General features: G+C 34.9%; 1 protein-coding gene across 4 annotated transcripts in view; it reads left to right on the forward strand.

Annotated features, from left to right (window-relative positions):
* The window catches only part of SMARCAD1 (SNF2 related chromatin remodeling ATPase with DExD box 1), a 111894-nt gene that overhangs the window by 58001 nt on the left and 39562 nt on the right, over positions 1 to 14331 (forward strand). For all 4 annotated transcript variants that reach the window (XM_074228056.1, XM_074228057.1, XM_074228058.1 and 1 more), the window contains 2 exons: positions 9672 to 9762; positions 10827 to 10926. In XM_074228056.1, the coding sequence (XP_074084157.1) occupies positions 9672 to 9762; positions 10827 to 10926 (191 nt within the window). The remainder of the gene's footprint in view (positions 1 to 9671; positions 9763 to 10826; positions 10927 to 14331) is intronic.

Below are 14331 nucleotides of genomic sequence, written 5' to 3' on the forward strand. Positions count from 1 at the left end.
TATTATCAAAATTCCCTCAAACCATTACAAATTATTTAACTTTAAAAATACTTAGCCAAAATTCACTTAATTTTTTTAGGTGAACATAAAATGCCAAAGTAACAAAAATGTCCATTTGGTTGCATACACTCTCCACTTTTCTCCCAAGGCATATTTCCCTAGTTACTTAAAGCTTCACTTTTAGGTCTTTTATCTCCTTAATCTTTCAGGCACCAAAAATTTTCTATCTCCTATTTCTCTTCAGTTAAAAGTATCTTTACTTAAGTGTAGCTTATTTCAGGGATTATTGGGATCAAAAGATTGAGAGCTTTGAAAGGCAACTTAGAGATGATCTTAAATTTACCAGTTAGGAAATTGAAGTTAAGAGTGAGTTTAGTAATTTGCTCAAGGCCACATAGTAGCCAGATCTGTATTCTTGCCCAGACTTTTAACTGCAAATCCAGTTTTCTGAGAGAAGTAATCTTATTGAACTATACTGTGTAAATGACTTAATCCTATTACTTTTTACAAAACAAAACAAAAACCATATTCCACATTTATTCCAAACATCTGTTTTTGGTAGAATTTCAAGTGACATGGAAAAGGAAGTTAAAGAAGCAAATATTGTGGAACCAAGACAGGCTACCACTAAGCAGACCAAACTTACACAGATCATCTACCTTAGCTGTTCTTTATTTTCACAAGTTTTATTACTGAATTCCCAAGTTCTCTGGAAGAACTAAAGCTTCAAAATAATTCATGTTAGAAGTGAATGAGCAGCAACATTTAATGATGATGATAGTGTGTGTGATCTATGGTAATAAATTAGGGACTGCCTGTTAGGTTGCCAAGTCTCTGGGATAGCTAGTTAGAGTATGCTTGTAGGGCATAAAATCTATGATATAGTTTTATTTTAAATGGACTTGGACCTATAAGGGATTGAATCAAGTTGTCTTAATTCTATCCTGTCAAGTTCTTTGTTTTTTTGTTTGTTTGTTTTTGTAGAAAATTCATTCAGTTTTCTAAACTGCTTGTGGCTTGTGATACTCCAGGATTATTCTCTGTATCTTTTTCATATAAACTGTTCTAGTCATGCTGTTTTTCATGTTTTTCATGTTCTTTTAATATATCCCTAATAAATTTCTTTAAAAGTTTAGTAAAATTTCTTCAGAAATTTGTGAATTTCAGTACAACTTTCCAGCCTATTCAGGACTTTTGATCTTGTTTCTATAATCTGATATACAAACATTTGAAGATAATTAGCAAAGAATAGAACCCTGTTGCATACTTTTTTCCTAGGTTGACTAGCAGGGTCAGTTGGCTGAGGTTGTCTAACCAGACACAAATTTTCTTAGTATTTTGAACTTACTTTATACCAAGAGGAAGAATGAAAACTGGTTGAGACTTTGGCAGTGCAGCACAGTTCTGGAGAGTTGGATTACATAAATAACTTTCCACGAATGTTACTCATGGGTGGGTGTGGGTTTGCATTGCTAAAGAAAATTGTTTGCATTGGCTTATTTGGTAAGCTCCTCTGAGGTATTCACAGCTGTATCTCTATTGGGAAACGATCCCTTCCCCTTTGTCTTGAGTAGGCAGTAGTCACAGGTTATAGACCTTATGTGATCTTAAAAAACTTATGAAACTTTTACAAATATCACCAACACTTAAGGAATTTTCAAATTCTCATCTATCTTTACACTATCTTCACACCCTCAAATCTTATCTCTAATATTTTAATAGAGGTAAATAGACTGTTTTACAGGATGTCACAAAGATGTCTGTTGCTTAGCAGACTGTCCTTTTGATGGGGGATTGAGTTAATTTGTAAAAACTTGTCTAATAGGCCATAACCAAACATTTCTCCTCTAGAATTTACTGTATCCTGTCTTCTGAGTAGCATAAAAGACACAATCCTGTACTACCTGAGAGAAACTGAGATGTGCTGCTCAGCTCTGATGACTTGCTCTTCCAGAGGTCGAGCAGCCAGGGCCAGATGAAACAGCAGGGAAGACACCATGGGAAAGCTCAAGACTCTCCCAGGTTGAGTTTCTCTTAAGGTCGCCCTCAGTCTACTTCTCTCTTTTTCATCACATGAAGCTCCCGGGGGTTGGTCTGATCTGGTTGATCTGGTTCAGTGCTACTGAAGACCATGCAAGTTGGTCTAAATATCTCCTCGAATCTGAATGAATCCTATATGCTCATAGTTAACTGCACATCTCTGACTGAGCATCTTTAATCCTCTCTTGTTCATAACACCGAAAGGTAAGATCTGAAAGGGATTTTTTATAATGGAGGATGGGGGAGATTATGTGGAGCTTAGGGGATTTTTTTGGATATAGGAGTGTGTAGCATAAAAATCCACTTAACAAATATAGAGATTCCTCTAAGCAAAAAAAAGAAAGTTTATTTTGACTTTTCTTGAGAAAAGAGCACACTCCAAGTCTCACAAAGGTAGTGAAGATCAAGGAGCTGCCCCAAGGTGACAGTCAAGCAAGATTATATGGCCTAGCGCTATTCCCCCCTTCCCTAGTTCCCTTACTTCCAGCCTGATTTGTTAAGGTTTTCAGAGTTACGATGTTTACATGAAAAAAATCTACCTGGTAACAAGAGAAGAATAAAATGTTTTCGTAGAATATTACCTCACCATCCAGATGGTGCGGGCATCAGAAGAAGATTTCTAATGCCCTTTTGTTGTCTGTCTAAATGAATTAATGTCTGAGTATGCAAAGTCTTCTTATTACTTATCAAATAAGAGAAGGCAGTCTACTGTTCTCCCAGTCTATTATCAAATAGGTGGCTGACTAAAAATGCAAGGTCTCTTTTCTGGAAGTATTCCACTATTTCCCTCCCTAACATAATCAGGAGGGTATCTGGCTGGGAATGCAAGGTCTTTCCTCCCTCTTTCTTCTAAGAATAGTCTAAGGGTAATAGTCTGTCTTTGTTTTAATGATTTTTAACCTGAGAGGACTTCACTAGGAATATTAACTCTTAAGAGGGAATATTCTACTCAGGAGGAACTTCCCAAACCATTATGTGGTTTAGGGTCTCCAACAGTACACACCAACCATGAACCCATTCCTTTTACTTGAACTTATTTTTTTTTCACTCTTAGAGATTCCAGGGCTAGAGGAGCAGCAGCATTGTTTCTAGACCATTTGTGAGCTAGCTTTTCTACTCATATAAACTACTTTTCCAAAAGACTTGGTAAAGATGTTTGGTAAAGGTGAAACCTTTGGTTTTTCCTCTGACATAAGAGGGAAATCCTTCCTCAGTGGAGAATTATAGGAAGGAGTCCTGGTTTTTACCTTGTAGAATATACATTCTGTATGTCATAGTTCCAAATGGGAAAATAGTCTTTTATACTGTATATAAATGAATTCTGGCAAGGGTAGAGGCATTTTTCCCCTCCAGAGGAAGCAGTGCTGATAAAAATATTTTTAAAAGCCTTAACTGGGAACTCAACCAAAGGGCTGTTTACTCAGGGTATCCTTTAGTAATCGGGGGTTTGACTTGAGATATAAGTTCAGTTGAGTTAACTATGTGAAAGACAGGAAGATGGCATGGGCTTAGCACCAAAGTGATGACTAGAACCTCTGGAGCAGCAGCAAGAGAACTATCAGTGAGTGCAACCTGGGATGCTGGGGGAATAGGGGGAATGGGGGAACTTGTTGGAGAGACAGAGAGGGGATAAGGAGTACTGAACTCACTGGAGCCCGAGCCCCTGCTGTGATGAAAGTGGGATCTTGAAGTAGTGGGTTTCTTATGACTTGAATTATGAGGATTGTTTTTTTCCCCAGATGCAGATTGGATTTGGTGGTCTCTGAGGTTCTTTCAGTTCTGATGCTTTCATTTTCTTGGTTCTTTTCCCTGCAATTCAGTCTTTTTTTTTTTTCATTTTTATTTACAGTGGGATTAAGTGATTTCCCCAAGGTGTCATACAGATAGGCAGTTATTAAGTGTCTGAGGTCAGGTTTGAACTCGGGTCCTCCTGACTCCAGGGCTGGTGAGCTGGATTGTCACCCTTTAATTTCTCTTCTAATTGTATATTTTTGTAAGTCTGTGTCTTTGGCCTTCTTCAGTTTTCTCCCCACATAACCACTGCTCTGAATTCATGAGTTTTTGTGGATTCAGTTAATATATATGATAACTTTCAGTTCAGTGTATTCAGTCTTAGACTTTTCTCCTGAATGTCACCGAGTACCTTTTAGACATTTCCCACTGAATGTCCCATAGTAATCTCAAATTGAGTATGTTCAGGGGGCGACTAGGTGGTGCAGTGGATAGAACACTGGCCCTGAAGTTAGGAGGACCTGAGTTCAAATGAGGCCTCAGACACTTAATAATTACCTAGCTGTGTGGCCTTGGGCAAGCCACTTAACCCCATTTGCCTTGCAAAAACCTTTTAAAAGAAATGAGTATGTTCAAACAAAACTTATTTTTCCTAACATGACTTCATTTTTGAAGGAAATTCCATTTTTTTAAGTCATCCATGCTTACAACCTTGACTCTTCATTCTTCTTTGCTCCCAGTCAGTTGCCAGATCTGATTGATAATATCTATTGCCTAGGTCCCCTTCTCTTCATTCGCACATAATTTAATTACAACTGCTGCTCTCACCTCTAGCATCTCCCTCTCTAATCCATCTATAATCCTGTCTTCCAAGATGGAATGCATAAAGTACACCTCTGGTGAGATTAGTTCCTTAAATTCCTTTTGCTCCACTTGTACTTTTGAATAAGAAATAAAATCCTCTGTTTACTATTTCAAGCCTTTTCACAATCTTACTTCTCTGTTTTTCCAGGCTAAAAAGCCATTATTTTCTCTCCTGCATCATATGTTCCATTTAAATTATTGTGCCTAGTTATATTCTAGCAAAACTGAATTGAGTTAAAATAATATTTCTTTTAATTTGTTGGCCTTCTGAGAACTGATTTTTAAACAGATCAAGAATTTTTTTAGGTACTATTCTTTTAATAAAATTATTCTTTGAACACATGTTCATCAGAACATAGATATTTTATATATTACATAAATGTACACACACATATATATGTATAGAGTGTCTAATGAAAATTTCATGCTGTTTCATCTCCACAGAAACTGCTATTTTTGTTTCTTGTTCTTTTCTATCCCTCCAAATAAGTAGCTCCCAATAGTCTCAGGATGCTAGGCAGAAGGAATAAAGAGCTGGTCTGCAATTAGGGAGACCTGGATTAAAGTACCACTTCTGACATATATTAGATATGTGATTTGGGGCAAATTAAGCTTTTAATGCCTAGTTCAGAGGTCTTAAGCATGTGGTTCACAGGCCACATGTGACCCATAGCACTCCTGACATTGGCCTAAATAAGATTAAAATGTAATTGGGGGAAATATTTAACAATAAATAAAAATAGAATAAAGCATGCAACATAGTATATGACTGTGTGACCAGCAGAGATCCTTGTTTAGTTTAGTGGTTTATGAGCCCCTATTCTTGAGTATGACACTATTGCACTAATCAATTCTCTAAGACTATTGAATTGCAAAGAAAGTGCTGATTTGCAGTAGTAAAGGGAATTTTTTATTTTTTAATTAATATTTTATTTGTTTTCCAATTGTATGCAATGGTAGTTTCCGCCCGTTATTTTCTGTAAGGTTTTGAATGTTACAATCTTTCCCCTACCCTGCCTTCCCTCCCCCATCTCCCCACAGAAGGCAGTCTGGTAATTTTTACATTGTTTCCATACTATACCTTGATTGAAATTGAATGTGTTTGAAGAGAAATCATATCCTTGAGGAGAGACTAGAATATTAGAGATAGCAAAATTATATAGTACATAAAAAATTGAAGTTAATAGACTTTGGTCTTTGTTTAAACTCCATAGTTCTTCCTCTGGGTGCAGATGGTATTCTTTGTCACAGGTGCTCTAAAATTGTCCCTGATTTTGTTGCATTGATGGAATGAGCAAGTCCATTAAGGTTAATCATCACCCCCATGTTGCTGTTAGGGTGTACAGTGTTTTTCTGATTCTGCTCATCTCACTTAGCATCAGTTCATGCAAATCCTTCCAGGCTTCCCTGAATTCCCATCCCTCCTGGTTTCTAATAGAGCAATAGTGTTCTATAACATACATAGACCACAGTTTATTAAGTCATTCCTTAACTGATGGACATTCACTTGATTTCCAGTTCTTTACTACCACAAACAGGACTGCTATGAATATTTTTGTACAAGTGATATTTTTACCCTTTCTCCTGATCTCTTCAGAGTATAGATCCAATAGGCTGGACCAAAGGCTAAGCACATTTATTGTCTTTTGGGCATAATTCCAGATTGTTCTCCAGAAAGGTTGGATGAGTTCACAGTTCCACCAACAATGTATTAGTATACCAGATTTCCCACATCCCTTCCAACATTGATGATTGTTCTTTTTGGTCATATTGGCCAGTCTGTGAGGTGGTACCTCAGAGATGGTTTAATTTGCATTTCTCTAATCGGTAATGATTTAGAGCAATTTTTCATGTGACTATGGATAACTTTGATTTCCTCATCTGTAAATTGCCTTTGCTTATCCCTTGATCATTTGTCAATTGGGGAATGGTTGTTTTTTTTTTTTATAAATTAGACTCAGTTCTCTATATATTTTAGAATAAGTCCTTCGTCAGAAACACTAGTTGTAAAAATTGTTTCCCAATTTACTACATTTCTTTTGCTCTTTGTTACAGTGGTTTTGTCTGTGCAAAACCTTTTTAAATTAATGTTCTCAACATGATCTAATTTGTTTTTAATAATATTCTCCATCTCGTCCTTGGTCATAAACGGTTTCTCTTTTCATACAAGTAAACTTTTCCTTGATCTCTAGTTTGCTTCTAATATTGTCTTTTATGTCTAAATCCCATACCCATTTTTATTTGATCTTGGTATAGGGTCTGAGATGTTGGTTTACTCTGAGTTTCTGCCATACTAATTTAAAGGGAATTTCTTAAATGGGAGTTTTCTATGCTAGTGACATCACAGGTCCAGGTTCTATCCCTCTTTTTAATTTAAACTTTTTTTTTTCAGATGAGAAAATTGAGGCCCTGAAAAACAATCTGCAAAAACTAGGAAATTAGGCCTTTATATTCTGCTTTTTCCATGCTATCTGTCCCTTAACAGAAATTAGTTTTAAAATAGTTTGTAATAATTTTTTTTCAAATTGTCAAAATTTACTCAAAGAGTACTATTCTAGGAGTACTACATATCAGCAAGAAATTGGTGAGATTAATGCAATTGATATTCAAGTGTTTTTGCAACCCTAGTAGAACAACAGAAAGAAATTCTTATAATTAATCTGAGACATTTTATGCATTTCCAGCACATGCTACTATTTTCTTTGATATAGAGATGCATTAAATTCAGTTGGAGAAATCATGTTTAATATGCTTTCAAAATGCCTATCTGATAAATTAATCTGATAAAGGTCTCATTTCTCACATATATAGTGAACTGAGCCACATTAATAAGAATACAAATCATTTCCCTATTAACAAATGGCCAAAAGGATACAAACCGGCGGTTTTCAGGCAAAGAAATCAAATTTTTCTGTAGTCATATGAAATGTTGTTCTAAGGCACTATATTGTCTAGAAAAACGCAAATTAAAACAAGTCTGAAATACTCCTTCACAGTCATCAGTTTGGCTAATACGACAAGAAAAAAAGAAGAGTGATAAATGTTGAGGGGATGTGGGGAAACTAGGATGCTAATGAACTGCTGGTGGAATTGTGCACTGGATCTAACCATTTTGGAGAGAAATTTGGAACTGTGCCCTAAAGGCTTTGAAACCATGTGTTGATCACTGCTAAAAACAATTAATAAAAAACCAAAAAGGAAAAAACCTATATGTTCCCAGATAGTGGTAGTTAAGAATTGAAAATTGAGGAGCATGCCCATCAATTGGGGAATGGCTTAACAAGTAATGGTATATCATTGGAAAGGAATATTATACTATAAGAAAATAAAAGCAAGATTTCAGGAAAACCTGGAAAGACATATATGAAGTCTATTATAAAGTGAAGAGAACAGAAGCAGAACATTGTACAGAGTAACAGCAGTATTCTCAGCAAAAAATCTCAAAGAATTGATAGAAAATGCTATCCACCTTTAGAGAAAGAACTGAGGTTATCTGGATGAAGTTTACTTTTTCTCCCTCTCACCTTTCCATCTGTCTCTCTCTAAATGTGTGTGTGTGTGTGTGTGTGTGTGTATACACATGTGTGCACTATATGATATCTAATATAATATATATTATCTGTCTTTTAAATTCTTCATGTACAAAATAACTTAAATGCTTAACATGATTATGCATGTTTAACCCCCATCATTGCATACTATTGATGGGAGTGGGGAGAGAAGGAAGGGAGGGAGGGATAGAATTTGCAATTAAAATATTTTTTAAAATATTAAAAATTGTGTTGCATCATTGGGCAAAATAAAATGTTTTTAAATGCCTATTTTAATAGTCTTTTAACCAATAATGCTTGCCTTTTATGTATGTGAGTTTATAATAGTGGAGTGGTTTAAATTAATTTTTTTTTTAGATTGTGTGGAATAATACGTCAAAATGTGTGTCTTTGTTTTGGTGGGAGGGCATAAATACATAAACATACCTAAGTATGAATATTTGTAAACTTTTTTTTTGGCTTTTTGATTACAGGTTATTGTCTTATACAGTTGCCTCAGTTTAAAATTACTTGCTCAGATTGAACAGTATGTAGTAGAAGTGAAATTTCAGCCCAGATCTAATTGACGGCAAAGCCCACTCTTTGTCCACTAGGCTGTTGCTGTTTTTCACATTAGAATTAGGGGAAACTCAATCCTGGGCAAAAGGACTGTGAAGCTATACATCTGTTGTTTTTTATTTATTTCCTAAATGTATTTAACCTCTTGGATTTGAACTAGCAAGTAAAAATTGTTTAAAAATTTTGGGCTGCTAAAAATTAATGTATTTAATTTTGAGTTTATTCATTACCATTCCAAAATGTATTTCTTCATAATCTTCAGATTCAAAGTTCAAAGAAAATTTGATTTATGTTCACATTAATAAGTTAAGAATATGCATGTCATCTAAATGTCTGTTCTCCATTACCTTTTTAAAAAAAAATTTGTTTTTATTTAAATCACTGGGGTTAAGTGATTTTCCCAAGTTCACACAGCTAGGTAATTATTAAGTATCTGAGGTAGTATTTGAACTCAGGTCCTCCTGACTCCAGGGCTGGTGCTCTATCCACTGTGCCATCTAGCTGCCCTTATTTTATCTAAATAAGAAAATCAATGGCAATTCTCATTATGGTCTTAATTATTTAATTCATCTGGAAATGTGATATTTTCTCTTTAAAATTAACTTTTTAAAGGATATCACATTAAGTATATTGGCTGAATTTGTTTGCTATTAGTACTAATAACAGGTTGTTAAATAAGTATTAAAGCTTGTAAAAGATCTCATTGAAGTCAATGTTTTTTTTTTACTTCATTGTTCTTTATAATAATTGAAGTATTTAGAGAAAGAATTACCCATTATTCAAGTAACACAAGTATGGAGGTATTGAGGAATTAAAAGTTATGATCAGGATACTCTATAGGAATAGATTTGTCTAAATCTAAAGTTGATTTAAAGAATACCTAAAATCAAAGATCATTCCATTTTTAATCACTCTTTTTCTTTTCAGTTTGTCTCTCAAGCCATATCAGAAGATTGGTTTGAATTGGCTAGCACTGCTACATAAACACGGATTAAATGGTATTTTGGCTGATGAAATGGTAAGTAATATGGCGATTTTTCCTTTTAAATTTTATTATGAATAGAAAGTCATTTGAAGCCTATCTTTCTGATAATATTAAGTATTTATCTCCAACCCTTGAAAAAATGTTACTTTATCATTTTGCAGTTTTGCTTCTATTCTGTCACTGTGTTGAAATTTGTTTTCTGCATCCATTGATATTTCTGATTGTGCTCAGTGGGTTATGCCAGTTGTTTGACCTGTCTTTTGTTTATCACTTCATTAAACTGCCTCAGTTCTTATGCATTTAACTCTAATTCCTTCCATTCTGTCTCAAGAGGACTGATATCTTTACGATCAGGCCTGAGTGTCAGTAATAATCTGAGCTCTGATGGTCAGGAAGAACTCCACAAACATTTTAAGGCTTTAAAAAACAAAAAAGGGAAGTGAAGATAATAGAATTATAGCTGGAAGGAAATTTGTGATAGTGTAGCCCAAACCCCCTCATTCAGTGGATGAAGGACTTAGATTCCAAGGTTATAAGCTAGCTAGTGGCTATTCTACGAGAAGAGTTGAGGTCTCCATATAACCCAGTAAGATGGATTTTTAAATTATTATTCTCACTCTGTGAAACTTGCCACATTGATGAATATCTTCTTCTCATGGTAGCCTGTGTATTTGTATATCATCACTGTAGAGTACATTCAGTCCTGAGATCAACGCTTCTAAAGGATATGTATCTGGTACAATATTAAATGAAAATATTCAAATGTACTTGCAGACTAAATAATGAATACTAACAGAGAAGATAGACATGGAAATTTCAAAATACAGCATTTGTTACTCTTCATTTGTTATTTGAAAACAGTTTGGGCGTTGCTGTTAAGAATGGCTGCAATTTAGCAATTTTTATGTCTTAAGTTTGCAAAAACAGAATCTTTACCTTGATTGTTTTGAAAAAACTTACTAATGAGACTTGTCTCACTTGAGGAAAAAGTAGTTATTCATTTCTAATGACTTGATGCACTAGAAAAAATTAAATTTGCAACACTTATACTTGAAAGCTTTGTTGATAATTTTTCCTTTTTAACTGTTACTTTATAGGGATTAGGGAAAACAATTCAAGCCATTTCCTTCCTGGCATACCTCTACCAAGAAGGTAATAGAGGTCCTCATTTAATTGTTGTGCCAGCTTCAACTTTAGGTAGGTATTATTGGGGGAGAGGAGAGCCACCATTTTTGTCTATTGTAGTTAAAAAGAAAAAGTATTTAATGTTAAGTGATTGGTGGTGCTGTTTCCTTCCACATACTCTTGTTGTGAAGTGAATCTTGATAACTAAATTTTCTGTTTCTATTTTTGTTTTCTAGCTACCTTTTCCCCTTCATCATGTTGCTTTGCATATCTTTAAAACAAAATAAAATAATTACCAATTTTAAGATAACAGCACTTATTAGAATTAACATACTGTGATATAATTGTCAAATTAAAAATAAATTTTATGTAGATAATTATTTTGACTTTATTAATCTTAATTCACAGGTTGGCTAAACATTTTCTTTGACAAATACATATAACCACTATTTGGTTTATGATTTATGATTTAATGACTAATAATACTCATCTTTTTTGATGCTGTCTAAAAGCAAGAAAAAATTTTATTTGAATTAGTAGTACTTAAATTATAGACTAGCTGTAATGGACTATAATATGACTAATTTTGAAAGCTATACATCTCATGAGATATTTGTAACTTACTAGGGTCTTGGCACATAATAGGCACTTATATACATGTTTCTTCCCCTTTCCATTGCCTTATATATTTCAATGAATGCATCATAGAATTAGAAAACCTCAGAGATCATCTAATTTTAGTTGTAATTTGTATCTGATGAGTTTGATATATCTGAGGCCTCTAGTTTGAAATGTCTAGTCATTAATTGGTGATATGGGACTGATGGTTTAAGAGAGCATGGGGCCATATGTACATATGAGTCTGCACAGAGCTGAGTGACTTTAAACCCATGGGAAGTTTGAGGGAATAGAGAGAAAAAAGTTCTCAGGATAGAGCCTTGAGTTATATCCACATTTAGGAAATGTGATGTGGATGCTAAACCCTAGGAAAGTTGATGCTACAGGAGGCCATTTCACTCTCTTCTCTCCCCACTTCCTCTTGGTTCTGTAGTTCCCTGTTGCCTCGAAGATTAAGTATAAAATTCATAACCTGGCCCATTCCTACTACTTACATTTTATATTCCCCAAATCCTCTACAACACTAGCTCCTTGCTGTTCTTTGAATAAGACACTGCATACCAACTCTAGCCTAAGTCATTGACTGTCCCTCATGCGCAGAATGTTTTCCAATTGCCTCTTGGCCTTCAGATCTCAGCTAAAGCCCCACATTCTACAAGAAAACTCTTGACTTACCCCCCCCCCCCATTGGAACCTTCATTTTGTTTATTAGCTTCTCAGTTGATTCTCTCTTGTTTTTACATAATTGTTGGCTAGCTTCTTTAGAGCAGGGATGTCTTTTGACCTTCTTTGTAGATTCAGTGTATGTTAATGCCCTTATTCATTTAATTAGTCAGTGATCTTCTACAGTGGTCCTTTGCCTAATCCCCCAAGGCTCATATTTTCCTTTCTGAGTTTATTTTCTATTTATTTGTTTGAAAGTTGAAAGAACGAAATTCTTTGGGAAGTTAGGGAATCAAGGAGACATGAAAGAATTGAGGGCCCATTTGCAATTATGTACCAAATTTGTCATATGTGTAGTTAATGTCATTGTGATATTTTACTTTATTAAGGTACATGACTGAGAACAAGGAAGCACAGTGTATGAGTAATCCAAGGTCAGGGTTTGTAAGAGATCCATGTTTGAGCGTAGAGGACATTGTGGAATTGAACTGAATAGAGATTGAGAAAGGGAAGTCCAATCTGTAGTAATATCTCAGAAATGGAGTGGTAGAATGGTAGAAATGTTTCTTTTAAAGGCTAAAGAAAGAGGGACTAGTTGGATATAGAACTAGATCTGACAGAGCTATCATGGATGTAAAACACTTATGGAATTTCTGAGATGGAATAGGTCATGAGCTTTGAGGACATTAAAGAATTGGAGCTTAAGTTGTTTGGGGGATTATCATTTTTCCTTGGAGAGAAGGGAATCATTGAACCCATTTTTAAAAGGAAGAATTTCCTGGAGGCCAGTAGATAATATCTTCCTTAAACTGTATTAGGTTAAACCATATTAATAAGAGGAGAGGTTGCTGAATGTTGTCTTCAAAGGAGCAAGCTAAATGTTTCAACAGAACCTGAGTGTCCTGTGTCCCCTTTTAGGACCAAATTGACACATGGAGTATGTGAGATACTGCAGCCAATGCTGGAGAAGTCCAGGGATTAAATATGATCTGATTGAAGCCAGATCTCCAAACTCAGTTAGAACAAGAAAAGAGTTGGGGAAAATGGAGATGGAAAAACAAAAGGTGGAGGGTTGGAAGTAGTTTGCTCTTAGATAATTCTGTAGCACGGGAGTAGCTAGGGTGCCAACTAGTATTGGGAACTCACTAAATATAGAAGAGGGATTGCATTGGGTGACAGATGAGTCAGAACACTCATTCAGTGATTCCATTGAAGGGAGTAGGATGGGGATAGAGTCCAGTTTGGGCCCTGCCCCTCCAGCCTAGGAATGGAGCAGTGGGGTAGGAGATAAGACCAGTTATCAGAAACAATACTATATTACTATATTTAGAATAGATTGTTAGTAGTAACCTTGACCCCATTTTGTTCTAATTTACCATATGACCTTAGTACAATATTAACTGCCTTAATTGGTTTAATCAAGCTTACGCCATTCTCTTCCCCTCATTGAAGTTGGTGTCCTACTACCAAGTTATCCTCTTATCCTTGTCTTTCCATGAACTTTCCATAAAGGATCTTCCCACATTGAAATTTTTAAACATTTTTGTGACTACCAGTAAATTACATTTTATTCTTGATCCTTGTTAAATGGTTGTTCACCTTTTTTTTTTCTAGTCATATTTTCATTTATGATGTATTTTATGTTAAGTTCTTGGCAGTGAGATATAGCTTGTTAATACTCACCATATATTTCCACTATCCTTGGGGTCATTAGTAATATTGACTGTATTAGAGTGTGTTGCTTCATTATTTCTTGCTATACATACAACATCTCCAGGAATATATTGATGTTAAAAAGATGAGTTTTTGCAATTGAAATGGTTTGAAATTATTAAATACTGTAGCAGTCCAAATGTGGTATAGTCCACTCTCATCTTTTCCAAATTTAGATTCAGTTCAGTGCTTCTCCAAGAGACATGTATGCAGAGAATTAAGTCAGTGGATGACCCATATGATTGTTTGTCATGGTATCAGTAACATACATTCTTTATTTGCATAGTATTTTCTGTGTACATTGTTAGGTAGATCTTTAAGTGATCATAAATGTCATTGAAAGGGGCCCCCATGGTTTTTAAGCACTTTCTGTAGTTGAGACAAAACCATCTGCAAACAAGAACATTAAAAGATTTGCTACTGTGACATTTCTCAGAACCTTTGAACAGAGTTCACTTTGGTTATATTTTTCAAGAACTCTAA

The sequence above is a fragment of the Macrotis lagotis genome, chromosome 3 (genome assembly GCF_037893015.1).
Source record: "Macrotis lagotis isolate mMagLag1 chromosome 3, bilby.v1.9.chrom.fasta, whole genome shotgun sequence".
NCBI lineage: Eukaryota > Metazoa > Chordata > Mammalia > Peramelemorphia > Peramelidae > Macrotis > Macrotis lagotis.